The 15,511-nt window shown below is 47.8% G+C and overlaps 1 protein-coding gene across 5 annotated transcripts in view; it reads left to right on the top strand.

The window, feature by feature from the left end:
* SWT1 (SWT1 RNA endoribonuclease homolog) overlaps positions 1–15,511 on the top strand; it is a 976,200-nt gene that overhangs the window by 543,444 nt on the left and 417,245 nt on the right. For all 5 annotated transcript variants that reach the window (XM_085601694.1, XM_085601692.1, XM_085601689.1 and 2 more), the window contains one exon: positions 7,848–7,990. In XM_085601694.1, coding sequence (XP_085457820.1) covers positions 7,848–7,990 — 143 coding nt within the window. The remainder of the gene's footprint in view (positions 1–7,847; positions 7,991–15,511) is intronic.

Here is a 15,511-nt window from a genome sequence, read left to right as displayed (position 1 = left end):
AGGCGTCAGGCTGGATCCGGAAACTTTTGCTGAGCAATACCCCTTGCACGCGACGACGGGTGGCTCCATTCTGCTCCGCGAGACGTCGATGGCGTTGGTTATGACGTCAGGGTGCCTACATTGGCGCCACCCAGGCGTGCGGACCTCAGTTCTTTTCATTGCGCACCAGTTAAGCGCCGACCCAGGAAGAGCTACCCTTCTGCCGCTTTTTAGCAGGCTTTTTTCTCAACTTTTGTAAAAATTTGACAACTTTGTGTGCAAGGGATATCAGGAAGGAAGACAGATTTTAAACCGTGCGGGACTTGTTCCCGCACAACATCGATTACCGATCCCCACCGAGGATGTCTGTGGTGTCTTGAACGCGACTGTGATTCGAAGTTGTATGCAGACTGCCGGGCGATGACTCTGATGACCTGGAGGGAGCGGGCATTGAACTTGCTCGCGGCCCGGCAGTCGACACCATTGAGCGAGACTCCGAGGAGGTCATGATCCCGTTCGAAGAAGAGGAGGTCGCGGGATCGCTCACAGAGCCCTAAGTCCTCTTCCTCCCATTCGAGGTCATCTAGACACTCTGGGAAGAGGCACAAGAAGAAGAAGTCGTGCAAGCAGACTTCACCTTCACCTCAACTGGCGTCCGTCGCCGAAAGAGATAAGGAGCACCGACGCTCTAGGCACGGTTCTGCGGAGCTGGAGCCAAAGTCGACTTCGCGCCTCCCTCCATTTCCTGGAGCCGGAGCGACTCTTGCTCAAATTACGGATTGTTACGAGGCTATGCGCCGCGTATTTGAGCGGACCAACACCGTTGGGGAGCCCTTGATCCCCACGGAGTCGGATGGGGCCCTATCGGGTTCGACGTCGTCGGCTTCAGCCATGGTGCCGATGGGGCCTCAGGGGTCCGATCTCGGATCCGGTTCGATGCCAGTCATTCCAACGCGACCTTCCCCGGCGTCGAACCCGAAGTCGGTGCCAGCAGCGTCGCCGGCGGCTGTCGGTGGCACAAGACCCCATCTCATCCCCGACGACACGAAGCCGAAACGGCTTTGTATGACGACGAATCTGCCGTCGACAGAACCCTTGGGTTCTGTGTTGTCACCTGAGCACTTTGTGGACGTGCTGGGCTCAGGAGAGGAATGGGAGGAGTCTGGAGACCCTTTAGAGAACCAAGATGTCTCGGAGGAGACAATGAACTGGTATGGGGAACTTGGGGAAGCCAGTGGTCTGGATACTTCCCCAACTCTGGCATGCTCTCTCCACCTACAGTGGCTATGGAGGAGGGGGTGTCTTATTCTATGGTGGTTAAGAGGGCAGCTGAGGTCCTTGGACTAGAACTGCTCTCAGTGCAGGTCAGGACTAATCTCCTGACCGAAGTGCTTCAACCTGGAGCTTTCACCCCTGAACCCCTTTTGCCCTTTAATGAGGCATTTATGGACGTCCTAATAGGAACGTGGTCCAAGCCTAGCACAAGGGCTCTTGTGACCAGGTCGATTGCACACCACTATCACTCAGCACCGGGCGACCCAAGGTTCCCCAGCCACCACCCCGCCCCAGAAAGTTTGGTGGTGCAGGCCTCTACTTCCCAGGGGGCTTTTCCTTCCGCCCCTCCGGATAGGGAATCCAAGGGACTGGACTCATTTGGGAAGAAGATGTTTTCTTCCTCCAGTCTGGCATTGTGGTTGGTGAATACCGCAGGCTTATTGGGCCGTTTCTCCCACTCTCTTTGGGAGACGGTTGCGCAAGTGCTGCCACAAGTCCCAGAGGAGGCCCGGGCTGCGCTCTCCCAGGTTGTCAAGGACGGGAGAGATGTGGCAAAATTCACCATACGGTGTGTGGTTTGGATACGACCGATTCGCTGGGCAGGTCTTTTTCAAAAACAGTGGCCTTGAGGCGCCACGTCTGGCTTCGGACAGCTGGATTCTTGCGGGATGTCCAAGCCAATTTGTTGGACATGCCTTTTGATGGAACCCACCTTTTTGGGGAAAAGGCAGACTCGGCCCTGGTCAGGTTCAAGGACTCTCGAGCTACGGCCAAATCCTTGGGCCTCTCCTCCACTCCTCATGGCGAGTCTTCCTTTCGCCCCTTTTGTGGCAACAGAAGGGGTTTCCAGCCACATCAACCCTATCCTAGCCCCCGTCCCACACAGACTGCCCAAGCCGGGCGTGGACCTGGACGCGGTACATTCCGTCCTCGGAATTGAAGCCAGAAGTAGTCTGCCACATTGCCCCTGGCAGCCGCAGCCTCCAAGCACTCCTAGGCTGATTCTGCATGCAGATCCCGCTCGAGATCTATAACAACAGACAAATGGATCTTGCAGATCGTCCAGGAGGGCTATTCTCTTCCTTTCCTTTCTTTTCCTCCTACGATTCTGCCGAGTCAGGAACAGCTGGCGGAGGATCACTTAAAGCTGCTCCAAGAGGAAGTTACATCTCTTCTGGTCAAAGGAGCTATAGAAAGGGTTCCAGTTTCAGAAGTAGGCAGTGGCTGTTATTCCAGCTACTTTGTGAATCCGAAGAAGAACAAGGGGCTTCGTCCCATTTTGGATCTTCGGACGTCAATCTCTTCCTCAAAAAGGAGAAATTCAGAATGCTCACATTGGCTCAGGTCTTGTCTGCCTTAGACCAAGGAGACTGGATGGTAGCGTTGGACCTGCAGGATGCCTATTTTCACATTCCCATCCTGACGGGCCACAGGCGTTACCTGCGGTTCAAGGTAGGCCACGGGCACTTTCAGTTTACCGTGCTCCCCTTTGGCCTTACCAGTGCCCCTCGGGTGTTCACCAAGGTGATGGCGGTGGTTGCAGCTCATCTGCGCAGGTTAGGGGTTTCATTCTTCCCCTATCTCGACGACTGGCTGTTGGAGGCGTCCTCACCCCAGGCAGTCTTTCCACCCATACCACTCCTGCCCAGGGTTCTGAAGAAGATCAGGTGCGACCGGGCCCAAGTCATCCTTGTGGCGCCGGACTGGGCAAGGAGAGTCTGGTATCCAGAGCTTCTGAGCATGAGGCTGGCAGTGTACGTGGACTGGCACTTTGTTGTCGGTGTGCATCGATGGTGCTTGGCTGGCGGTGTGCACGGATGGCGCTTGGATGGTGGTGTGCATGGATGGCGCATGGCTGGCGGAGTGCATAAATGGCGCTTGGCTGGCGGTGTCCGTTAATGGCGCTTGGCTGGCGGTGTGCAAGGATTGCGCTTGGATGGTGGTGTGCGTGTACTAACTCTTGGCTGGCTGTGTGGCTTGCATGGATCCCCCAGCGTTTTCTTACCCAGAATCCACCGTAAACTTCCAATTTACTTACAAAGTCACATTTTCCTCACATTTCTGTGTGGGTAAGTTATAGGATCACCACGCAGGCACAAATTTCCTACCACCCAATGTTCCCCTTGGTCTGCCGAGAAAAAAGATACCTCACTTGTATGGGTAACCAAAGTAGTGTCAGCCTAAAAAAGTATAAAAACTGCCTTTTTGGACCCGCCTTGGGCCCCCTTCATTCTCTACACGTTTTTGGCCCTTCCATGTCATAGGTACTTGGCCCATCCACACAAGCAAGGTATCATTTTTATCAGGAGACTGAAGGGAATGCTGAGGGGTAGGAAATTTGTGCCGTGCAGTGATCCCACAACTTTCCCACACAGATATATTAGAGGAAAATGTGACTTTTTAGCTACATTTGAGGTTTGCAGTGGATTCTGGGAAGGAAAATGTTGAGGGATCAACACAAGCCACACCTCCCTGGACTCCCACGGGTGTCTAGTTTTCAGAAATGTCTGGGTATTTTAGGTTCCCCTAGATTTCTGCAAGCCCGGGACCAAAAACACAGGTGTCCACATATCTATAACAAAATAACCAGGTTTTTCAAGGGGGTCACCTGTCTTTTTGGTCCTGGGCACAGCGGCCATCTAGGGAGACCTACAAAAACCCAGACATTTCTGAAAACTAGACATCTAGGGGAGTCCAGGGTGGTGTGGCTTGCGTGGATCTCCCAACATTTTCCTGACCAGAATCCCCCGCAAACCTCAAATGTAGCTAAAAAAATCACGTTTTCCTCACTTTTCTGTGGGGGAAAGTTGTAGGATCACCAGACTGCCACAAGTGTCCTACCACCCAGCGTTCCCCCACACCTTCTGATAAAAATCGTACCTCACTTGTGTGGGTAGACCTAGTGTCCGCAACAGGAAACACCCCAAAACGTACTGTGGAGACATCAAAATTGCCTATCACAAAACGACCTGGTTTTGCAAGGGGGGTGGTCACCTGGGTTTTTGTCCCGGGGCTTGGTGGCCATCTAGGGAAACCTACTAAACCCAGACATTTCTGAAAACTAGACACCCGGGAGAGTCCAGGGAGGTATGACTTGTGTGGATCCCTCCATCGATTTCATACCCAAAATCCCCTGCAAACCTCAAATTTAGCTGAAAAATATCAAATTTTCCTCACATTTCTGTGATGGAAAGTTCTGGAATATGCGTGCATCCACAAACTTCCACCCGCCCAGCATTCCTCAATGTTTCAAAATTAAATATTTTAAGTTTTACCAGTTTGATTCAATCAAGAAGGCTTCAGGTGTGCCATACTTTTTCATAAGGAAGACTGTTAGCGCTCAAGTTGTTCTTTGGAACACTGTGGCACGCTGCAGTAGAATACAGGGGAATCAATCAGTGTTGACTTATTTGGCAATTTCCAGCACAAAGGGGCAATATTTTTCTCATTGTTGCGGAAATAAAAAAGTGGCTGGCCTGGGACCTATGTGCAGATTTTTTAAGGGGTGGCAATGCTCCTTTTGATGCCTCTGGTTGGTCTCCCACCGTCCCCTGGGTCAGCCCCTATCCTCACATATGGGGCAGTAGGCTCACACACAATAATGATACAAGTAGTTAATTTAAGGCGTGATGGAACGCGCCTTAAAGTAACTACTTGTCTCATTATTGACATTTTTAGACTCGTGACTAGACTGAGAAGTGGGTCAAGCTGTCAGTGCTGGTGTTGGGCTGCAGAAGTTCAAACGTCTTCAGACTTTGAGGGTTACGAGCAGGACTACTCGGTGTTGAGCCCCGAAATAACCTCAGGATCGCACAAATTCCCAAACTGGCTGCTGGTGAGACAACATTGTGGGCAACTTGGCGCACAGTACAAAGTGAATGTCCACTGGAGAGAAGGGATACTCAAACTTGCTGCATGTGGCACAATGGTTGGCAGATGTTTGTTTTGAAACACTGGTATAACAGGTTGTTTTGTTTTTAATAAGGAGAAACTTCAGGCAGTGGAGCCCCCACAGTGAAGTTAAATACAAGGCATATTAGATTACGCCAACTTACTCCTGGGCACCAAATTCATGCTCCCCCCCCCCTGTCTCCTCCCCCCTTCCCCTTGCACCTTGTCTATGACCCTTACTACTTGTAGTGTAAAACTCCTGTAATGACATGACTGAATGTGCATGTTTTGCAAAAACCCTTTCCTTCACAACACCTTCGAATTTGAGGTGGTATTTCTATATTATCCATTGAAAGGGCGCAACAAATAGAGTATCCTGGTTCCCTGGTATATAGTTTACTTTTTTGTAGAGAGCTTTACAGTATTGGTAAATGATTAACAAAAGTTGTTAATATGATGAAAACAAATAAAAACACGTTACTTTATGATGAGCAAACGATAAATATTTTTGCTGAAACCCAATTTCCGCAAATTATTGCATATAAGATGTAACATATTATCAGTAAAACTGCATGTTAGTGGGAAGGTTTGTGAACATTTCCATTACATGACAGTGTGCTACCAAATTGTGCGTTCTAATAACTTTATTAAAAGAGAGTTTTTAAACATGGACTCAGAAATATTCCTGCCCCGCCCTGATGGCAGTGCCATTAATGAACTTGGAGGCTGGTCAGGGGTTATGTGTACCTTATATGTGGGCTAGATTCTTATTATACATGGAGCAAAAGTTTACTCTATTAAATCGAGCAAAATAGATTTTGGTACAGTAGAAATGCCGAACTTGCATATTTGAAGGTGGTGTCATATGTAATAATGAAGAAAAAAGCTGCTCTGTAAAATAACATATTTGCTAGGATCCCACCATTTGAGACCAGATTATGGGTCAAGTACATTACAGTTAGGTTGAGTAGATTATTCTAGTCAGTAGACCTGCAGGTCTATTAAAGGTTTTATACTTTTTCAAGGCCTGACTGCAAGACCGCTGGCCACCCACTGCTATGTTTAGTTTTAGATGTTATTGCAAAATATGCCTGGAATGGTTAGCCAGCAGTATGTTTGGTTTTTCAGACATACACTTCAAACACTTCCTGGGTTGAAGTGTTGGCAGCCAATCAGATCTCAGCACAAGATCGGAAGGAGTTGTGTATCCTCTGCGTCCCTAGATATACAACTGAAAATATGTTTTACATTTTTTCGCAACTACGGAATGGATTTACACCAAATCACAAAAAGTGCTTCCCTGAAGCAACATCTACCGTCCTGCCAAATTTTGTGTAATTCCGTTCAGTGGTTCGTCTGTAGCCGTGTTTCAAGATCCTATGGAAATTAATATGAGGAAAACGTGTTTTGGGATCCACCCTTTTTCTCGGCCTCCACCCCGATTGAGCGTTGAACTAGTTTTGAAATTCTGCGAGGATTCATCAAAAACGACACCAAAGGTATTGGCAAATGAAATGGAAACTAGGTCCTAACTATAAATACCTACTGGCAAAGATGTTATATATATCACATGCACATACACTCTGTAAGATTGACCTATGTAAGTGACCCCACCAATTTTATTGGGGGCCAAAGTGTATCATAAAATATTGCAATAACATTTTTAATTAAAAATTCATTTAATTTTATGTTTTGATTTTTTTAAATTAAATTATTGAAAATTATTATATATGTAAGATTTACAAATTTTACTATAAAATAAATAAATATGAACATTTTACTTTAGATGACAAATTTTAAACATAATGTTATATTGAAATTAATGAAATATATAACAAAAAGATTACGTGAATGTTTTTATTTTGTTATAACTTTACAATAAATATATAACATTTACATTCATATTTAAGATAAACATATGTGTAAAAAAAATTAATAGAAGTTAGACTTTTAAAAATGTCTATCAGAAAATATCCATCCTGGTCGTGAAGACATCTGACTATATGCAACAAGTCACAACTAGAGTAACTGTATACTTGCAAATTTGGCTCCATTCCCTGGTTTCAAGTGTTGTAGTCATGTGAGTCTTCACTGTGTCGTAAATATAGACTCTGAAACAGTAAAAAGCAAAATGCAGTACATTTACTACAAAGTATAAGAGTAAATTTACATGTGTAGATTTACTAATCTGTAAATTTACTTTTGTTAGGAGGCTCCATATATACTAGCATCCACCCTGTGAAGTGCTGTTAGTATCCCACTAAAAACAGTGTAATGTTGGTAATGTCTCATTAGAAATTTAGCAGCCTCTTTCTTTCTCACCCTATCCTTAAGTGACTATTCTGAGTTCTTCATCTAAGTTTGCCTGCCCTATCTCTGTTTCCTCCAGTCCTTGTATGGGCTCTGGAATGGCTAACTGGTGGCGTGCGTGCTTGATAGCATGTTAAATAATGTTTGACTAAAAGTGTAGCTGGGCTGGTGAGAAATACTGGTACTGCCTCATTCAAAGTATAGCAGTTGCAAGTCCTATTAGTTTGCTTTCTTCAGCAGCTCAGGGAGGTAAATAAGGTGCTGAGATCGATGCCATTCAGTATCATTCAGTTCAGTCCTTGTCATATTTGTTTTGTATATTTTATTGGAGATGTATGATACAGATGATAATAGGTGAAAACATCACTAATGACAATTCTGTTTTTTTTCAGTGATGATAAAAATCTATGCAATAAAGCTTTAGTGAGTGATGTCAAAGCTGTATCAAAAGCAGATTTGTTAGCAGCGGTGCAAAATTTAATTATGACCTCGGCAGGCCCGCCACCTCATGTAAGCTTAGCACCATTGAAAGAAGGTAAGTTGAATTACCTGTAATATTGTTGTGTTTATAGTATATTCATGAGCCTAATGCATGGAGCGACTCAGGCTTATTTATCAATCAACAGATGTCACCATGATATAGCTGTACATCTCTACTTTTAACTGTCCATTTAAACATGAATATATACCCACTGGGGAGTATTTTATGCCCTTTGTAAATATTTGAGATATATGGTAATAGGTAAGCCCTGTAAAGTTATGAAGTCAAATTTATGGTTTTCGCAAACTTAATCTATAATGTACTGCCTTTGTTTAGGGATGCACAGGACTTAATAAAGCAGCCAACCTATATTGACAAAGTTTCAAGAACAGATTGATATCCAGCCGCAGTTGTGTGGCCTGGTGGATATACAGTAGTTTTATGAACTCTTGGAAGATAATGATTGATGCAATGTAAGGGTCATAATGAAGAAACTAAAATTACTTTTCCCTGATATAATTTGATGTTGGCTCATATCCTGCATTTGTGAATGTATTTCCTTTGAGGGATATTTAGTAAAGGTGCAGTAATGTTCCGAGTGAAGTGCCTTAAAATGTTATCTTCCGCTAATAATTCATATTCTGACTAGTTGCAGATAGTTAGTATAGGTGTTCCAGGTCCCTGTTCTAGCCTATATAAGGCGTAACTCTTAGACTAATTCATAATTCTGACACTAGCCTAAGCAGGCGTGCCACAGCTAAAGTGGGTATTTTAATCAACTTGCAGTCATATTGGGAGTCAGTTAAAAACTCTGAAATATACAAATGAGTATAAAAGTTAGTGAAATCCATTTAATCTTAAAACAACCAGAACTGCGAGAATTACAATGTTGGTAAGCTGCTACAAACATAGGCATCTTCACAACTTAAACTGCTGTGAAAGAATTGCATCTTTCTGGTAAGACACAGATGGTCTACATTTCTCTGAATTTCGGAATTTTGTATGTTTCTGAAGAATCCTAGATCCACTTGACTCGTCATTCTTAGTAAAGTATATGCAATAGTGTATGTTTTATGGAGAGGCTTTACTCTGTAGGGCAGAAGCACATTTTTCCATTATACTTGATTTTCCAAAATGCTTTGTGGTTTTAAGCTAGGGATAACATCATCATGACGGAGTTTCTTATGTTTGATTTAGCTAAGATATGTTATGCTGCACTTGCACCTTTATGACACGGTTTAATCAAGGTTTCCTTACACAGCAATTAGTCTTCAAACCCTGTCCATTGTTTCCCTTAGTCATAATTTTTTATTGTTGCGTTTATATTTTTATGTTCTCTTTGTCCGTATTAACATTTGAAAAGAGAAGGGTTGGAACTAAAATAATCCATTTATTTTTTAATGCAATGGAATCTGAATGAAAAGATATTTTCAGTCAACAGATTATAGTTTGAAGGTGCCTGAGAAGCAAAACTGAGTTCCAGAAATGCTCAGTCAAAACAATGTTTTCTTACAGGACCTAGTGACGACCTTGGACTTCAAAATAATCCTTTGTAACAGGAAAAACAGGAGATCGCTCATATAATTTTTTGTGGTCATGGAAATAACATGCACATATTTATGCGACTCCTTTTGGCTTAACAATTCCCATTTTAAGAGTATGTCTGAATAAATTGTGTGATAGCTTAAATTTATAAACAATCACCTGCCCTTTGAAGGTTAGAACAATATTGTATTATGCTGTAATATATTTGATAGAGACATCTAGCTGCAGATTCCTTACCTTTGAACTTCCAGACGACTGGCTGGATCCGGAAGATTTTTCTTAGCAATACTGCTACGTGACAGTAGGTGGTTTCTGTCGACTCCGCGTGACGTTGTCGGCGTTGTGGTCGTCTTCGCCGTGATGTTCGCGTCATCAATATAATCACCACTCTGGTGCACCAATGCTGGTTCTTTTCTTTACTGCACAGGTCTGTTGACCCCTGTCATTTTTTGACAGATTTGTTTAGACTTTTTGTCGACTTCTTTTGGTGTGTAGGATGTGGAGTAAGAAGACCTTGGGGTTCAAACCGTGCAGTGCCTGTCACCACGTCATGTCGGTCATGGACACCCCTTTCGTGTGTCTCTGGTGACTTGAAATCGTGCTCTGATTGCCGGGCCATGACGGCGAAGACTTTGAGGGAGTGGTCCCTAAAGCTGCTCGCTGCACTGCGTCCGGCACCGCGTCGGTCACCTCATTGTTCTCGATCCCGGCCCAGGTCTCGGTCGAGAGGAAGGTCCAAGCACCGATCCGGTGAATCAAAGTCCTCTTCATCGAAGGCGGGTAAGAGTCACGACAAGAAACACAAGTGGTCGAAGCGTGCTTCGACTTCGCCTCACCCGCCTCGCGATGCGGTGGAGGAACCTCGGCATTTGAGGCCCTGCTCCGTGGAGTGGGCGCCTGGGTCGGCTCTGCATTTCCGGGTCCGGGAGCGGTCCCCGCCCAGCTTAAGGAGTTTTATGACGCTATGTGCACCATATTTGAGCGGCCTGACCCTGCCAGCGCGGCTTCAGGTCCCGCAGGCTCAGATGATGGAGGAGTCCTCGTGGGTCCTGCACCTTCGACTCCGGCCACGGTCTCTGACTGGACCTGTTCCTGGGTCTGGACCTTTGTCGGGTTCACCTCCGCAGCGACCTTCACCGGCACCGGATCCACCCCCCGAGGTCCTCGGCGTTGTGGGTGCCCACTGGCTGCGCATCCCCAATCCTCATTCCCGACGACATGGAGCCGGTTGTGTGTCCTCATACGCCGAGGCCGATGTAGCCGTTCGGCTCCATGCCGATCAAACTGCCCTGTTCTGAAGGGTTAGGGATGGATAAAGAAGTTTGGGATGGGAGCAGGATCCCTTTGAATTCCCACAAGATATGGACTGGTATGAGGAACTGGGTGATGCCAGTGGTTTGGACATCTCCCCAGACTCTGGCATGCTGTCCCCACCAAACCTGGCTACGGAGAAGGGGGCAGCATTTGCTATGGTGGTGCGTAGAGGTCCTGGACCTGCAGCTCCCTACGGTCGCAGTAAAGACTCATACTTGACAGAGGTCCTGCAGCCTGGTGTCTACAGCTCAGAACCCCTGCTGCCTTTCAATGAGGCCTTAACTGACGTCCTTCCGGGCCCCTGGTCCATACCCAGCACAGAGGCTCCTGTGAATAGGACGATTGCCTGCTGCCATCGCCCTGCACCGGGCAACCCAGTTTTCCTCACTGCCCATCCGACAAAGGTTGGTGGTCCAGGCTTCTACTTCCCATTACGCCTTCCCTTCCGCACCCCCGGACAGGGAAGAGATTGGAGAGTTTTGGAAAGAACATTGTTTCTTCCAGTCTGGCATCGGTGAACACAGCATGCCTTTTGGGCCGAGTTTTCCATTCGATATGGGACACGGTTGCGCAGGTGCTGCTCAGGGTCTTGTAGGAGGACCGGGCCCTACTCTCCCAAGCTGTTTCAAATGGGAGAGATGCAGCAAAGTTAGCCATCAGATGTGGCTTGGACACAGCAGACTTGCTGGGAAGAGCGATTACTACAACGGTGGCCCTACATCGCCACGCCTGGCTGAGAACATCTGGTTTTTCAGGAGATGTCCAAGCTAATCTTAAGGACGTCCCCTCCTGTCTTGTCAGAGACAAAGCTGATGCCGCCCTTGCACCAACCCTATTCAGGCCAGCAGGCCTGCAAGTTCAGCGGCCTCTGTGGAGCCGTGAATGCGGTTCACCCCGACCCCATGGGTCGGGAGGCCAGACGGTGAACCAGGCCACAATCCCCTCGACCACCGCAAAACCTTCCTAGTCCAATCCTCCGGTGTCATTCACGGCCAGTCAGTGGCAGAGTACGCCATCATCGCCATCACTGGCGGAACATCACATCGGACGGATGGGTGTTGCAAATAGTCCGAAGGGGCTACTCTCTCCCCTTCGAGACTACCCCTCCATCTATGCCTCCAGTGTACGATTGGCTGACGGAGGATCACCTTGCACTGCTCCGTGAGGAAATCAAGACTCTCTCGGCCAAGGAAGCTATAGAGAGGGTTCCTGGGCCAGAAATAGGCTGTGGTTGTTATTCCCGCTATTTTCTGGTCCCAAAGAAGATCTCACAGCCCTCAACTACTTCCTCAAAAAAGAGAAGTTCAAGATGCTCGCCCTAGCTCAGGTTCTGTCTGCCCTGGACTCGGGAGACTGGATGGTAGCGCTGGACTTGCAGGATGCCTATTTTCATATCCCCGTCATGCCTGCCGATCGTCGCTACCTGCGGTTTATGGTGGGCCATGAGCACTTTCAATTTGCGGTACTCCCCTTTGGCCTCACCAGCGCCCCTTGGGGGTTCACAAAGGTTATAGCAGTGGTCACAGCCCATCTGCAGAGATCAGGAGTTCCAGTCTTCCCCTATCTTGACGACTGGTTGTTGAAGACGGGCTCGTCCCAAGCAGTCGTCTCTCACCTCCAGACTACAGCAAGCCTCCTGCATTCGCTGGGGTTCACTATCAATGTGCCGAAGTCACACCTAACCCCCTCTCAGACGCTCCCTTTCATTGGAGCGGTTCTGGACGCAGTGCCGTTTTGGACTTATCCTACCGAACGGCGAGTTCAGGATATTCAGGCTACGATACCGATGTTTCAGCCTCTATCCTAGATTTTGGTGATAATGAATCTGAGTCTGTTGGGCCTCATGGCCTCCTGCATCCTGCTAGTGAACCATGCAAAGTGGCACATGCAGGCTTTGCAGTGGGACCTGAAGTTCCAATGGGCACAGCATCAAGGAGGCACTGCGAAAGACCTCCAGTGGTGGCTAACAGACTGTGATTGGATCAAGGGCAGACCTCTCTCCCTTCCCCACCCAGATCTCACAGTAGTGACAGATGCGTCCCTTCTGGAATGGGGTGACCAACTGGGAGAGGTGGAGATCAGAGGACTCTGGTCTCCGGCAGAAGCCAGGCTCCATGTGTAGGAAGCTGGATTTATGTTGCAGTAACCCCCCCTTTTTGCCAGACTACTGATGCACTTTGACTTGATGTGCCCTGGGTCCCTGCCAATCAGGTTCCCAGGGCCTGTGTTCTTTCCCAAAACCTGTAGCTTGTACCCCCAATTGGCACCTCTCTGGCCACATGTCAGTCCCTTGTTAAAGGTACCATGGGTACCAAGGGCACTGTGGCCAGGGAAAGCCTGTAAGGGCTGCAGCACTTATTGTGCCACCCTTAGAGGCCCTGTACCTTTACAGACACATGCACACTGCCATTGCAGGCTGCCTGTTTTGGTGCAGAACAAAGTAAAGAGTCGACCTGGAACACATCCCTGTGTGTCATGCCTACAACCCAGTGCCCTGGCATAGGTCAGCCACCCCTCTAACTGGGCGCACTATACCAGTGGTGAAGGGTACAGGTGCAGACCGATTCTTAGACATTGTAAGCGTAGTAATGCCATTAAGATTATATGGTGCTGGGAGTTTGTCATTACGAACTCCGCAGCACCAAAATGGCTTTACTGAAAACTGGGAAGTTTGGTATCCAGCTTCACAGCACGTTAAACCCACACTGATGACAGTGTGGGATTTAATGGAAATGCACTCAGAGGGCATCTTAGAGATGCCCCCTGAAAAACGACTAGCCTCTGGTGGGTTCCCTGACTGGTACACACCAGCTTCCCACCACGAGACATGTTTCTGGACCCCTGGGGTGGGAGCTTTCGCTCCCTGAGCCCAGAAACAAAGCCTTTCCTGGGCGGAGGTGGCCACACCTCCCCAGGCCAGGAAGGGCCATCTGTGGCAAGGGAGCTTCAAAGACTTGCCGCCTTTGTAACGCGACCCCCAGCCTCTACAGCTATCAGGAGAAGGCCCCCTTACTGTCTCCCCTCCTTTTCGGCGGGAAAAGAGGCAGGAAAAATTAGCACAGCCCAGAAGGTGTGCCCACCTGTGCCAACCCCACCCCTCAGGTGGGGGAGGCGAGGTGAAGCCCACTCTTCAGTGCCCGCCATCTTGCAGATGGCAGGCACTCTCCAATCATGATTAGGGATTTTGCCCACTCCCCCACGTGGGGTGAGCACACCAAGGGTGTAGTCACCCTAAGGTCACTAGCCCATTGGCAAGACCCCTAAAACGCCCCCTAAATACAGTATTTAGGGGGCAGCCCTGAACCAAGAAGACAGATTCCTGCAACCTAAGAAGAAGGACGAAAGAAGATGCCCAGCAGAGGAGAGTGTAGAGAAGAACTGACTTGGGCCCCAGCCCTACCTGCCCATCTGCAGTCTTCAGAGATCCTGCGCCAAAAGTCGCCTTGTCCTGCAGTTAGCGACCTCCCGCAAGCCTGGGAGGACTGACTGCCTTCAACAAAGACCAGATCGCCTGTGAAAAGAATCTCTGTTCAAAAGAAACTCCCAAGACAGACTCTGAGCCTGCTGAGGGCAAAGAAAACCGATGTCTGGAATCGCCACTGCACCAGACGCCTACAGCCCGAATCCAGGTGGCTCACCAGTCCCAGCGAGGTCCCCCAGCACTCCAGAGCCCAAATCCATGGTCGGTTGACCCCTCCAGGACTCCCCAACGTCGCCTGCAGCCTCTGCACAGAGACCAAACCAACCGCAAGTGGCCCGGTAAGTTGAAATTCGACCTCAAAAGACACCCCTGCATCCAGCTGCCCTGCGCCCTAGAGAAGAGAACCAGAGGTGCACTGCCGTCCCGGAACCCTCCAACCTTCCTGCCCAGCTGTTGGTTCCTCCCAGAAGTTTTCCTGGACCGAGCCTGCAGCCAGAATCCAAAACTGGCACCTCCCATTGAAAAGAACTGGGCACCCGACGCCAAAACATCACCCTGCACCCAGCCGCCCCTGCGCCGTTGTGTGCTAAGTCGGATCCGCCTTTGCCTTGAGCCTAACATCAGGAGCTTTGCTCCCACAACTTTTTGGCCTACTTGTGGGCAGCCACCAACAGAAGGCCCCCTATCCCCAATTGGATAACATTGGGCCCCAACACTCTGCACCCGGCCGCCCTAGTGCCGCCGAGGGTGCTTGAAGAGTGCATCCTTGACCCTTGGGGAATCCTGGTGCTATCCCCAGAATACCAACTCCCACAATTAGGCACTTACCTGCAAACCATTAACTTCCTTTTCTTCCATAGGATTGCATTGACTGGTTTTCCTTGAAAATTCTTGTGTGGAGTTGGTTTGTATGAAACACTGAAAAAACTGCAAATGTTCTAAAAGGGATTTACTTACCTTTTATCTAAGAAATGTCTCTCTGTGATATCTAGGCATATCACACTAATTAGCAAAAGTAACTTAAAAAGTAATCTAAAAAGTAACATGCACCGTAATCTGTAAATTAACTGAAAAGTAATTTTGAACTGTTGACTTACCTGTAATTCAAGCAACTGCATTTGTACCTGCATTCAACTATAAGTCACTACATAAGATTTTACAGAGTATTATTTCACTTACCTGCACCAGGCTTGGCTTGGTTCTAGAAATAAAATAACTAAATAATATTTTTTATACAAACAAATTGGTCTGAGTTCAGTTTCTGAGTGTGTATCATTTCTTGCCTGAGTGTGTAC

This window comes from Triturus cristatus, chromosome 4_2 (genome assembly GCF_964204655.1).
Source record: "Triturus cristatus chromosome 4_2, aTriCri1.1, whole genome shotgun sequence".
NCBI lineage: Eukaryota > Metazoa > Chordata > Amphibia > Caudata > Salamandridae > Triturus > Triturus cristatus.
The sequence above is the reverse complement of the archived record's forward strand: the minus strand, read 5'-3'. Positions and strand labels throughout refer to the sequence as shown.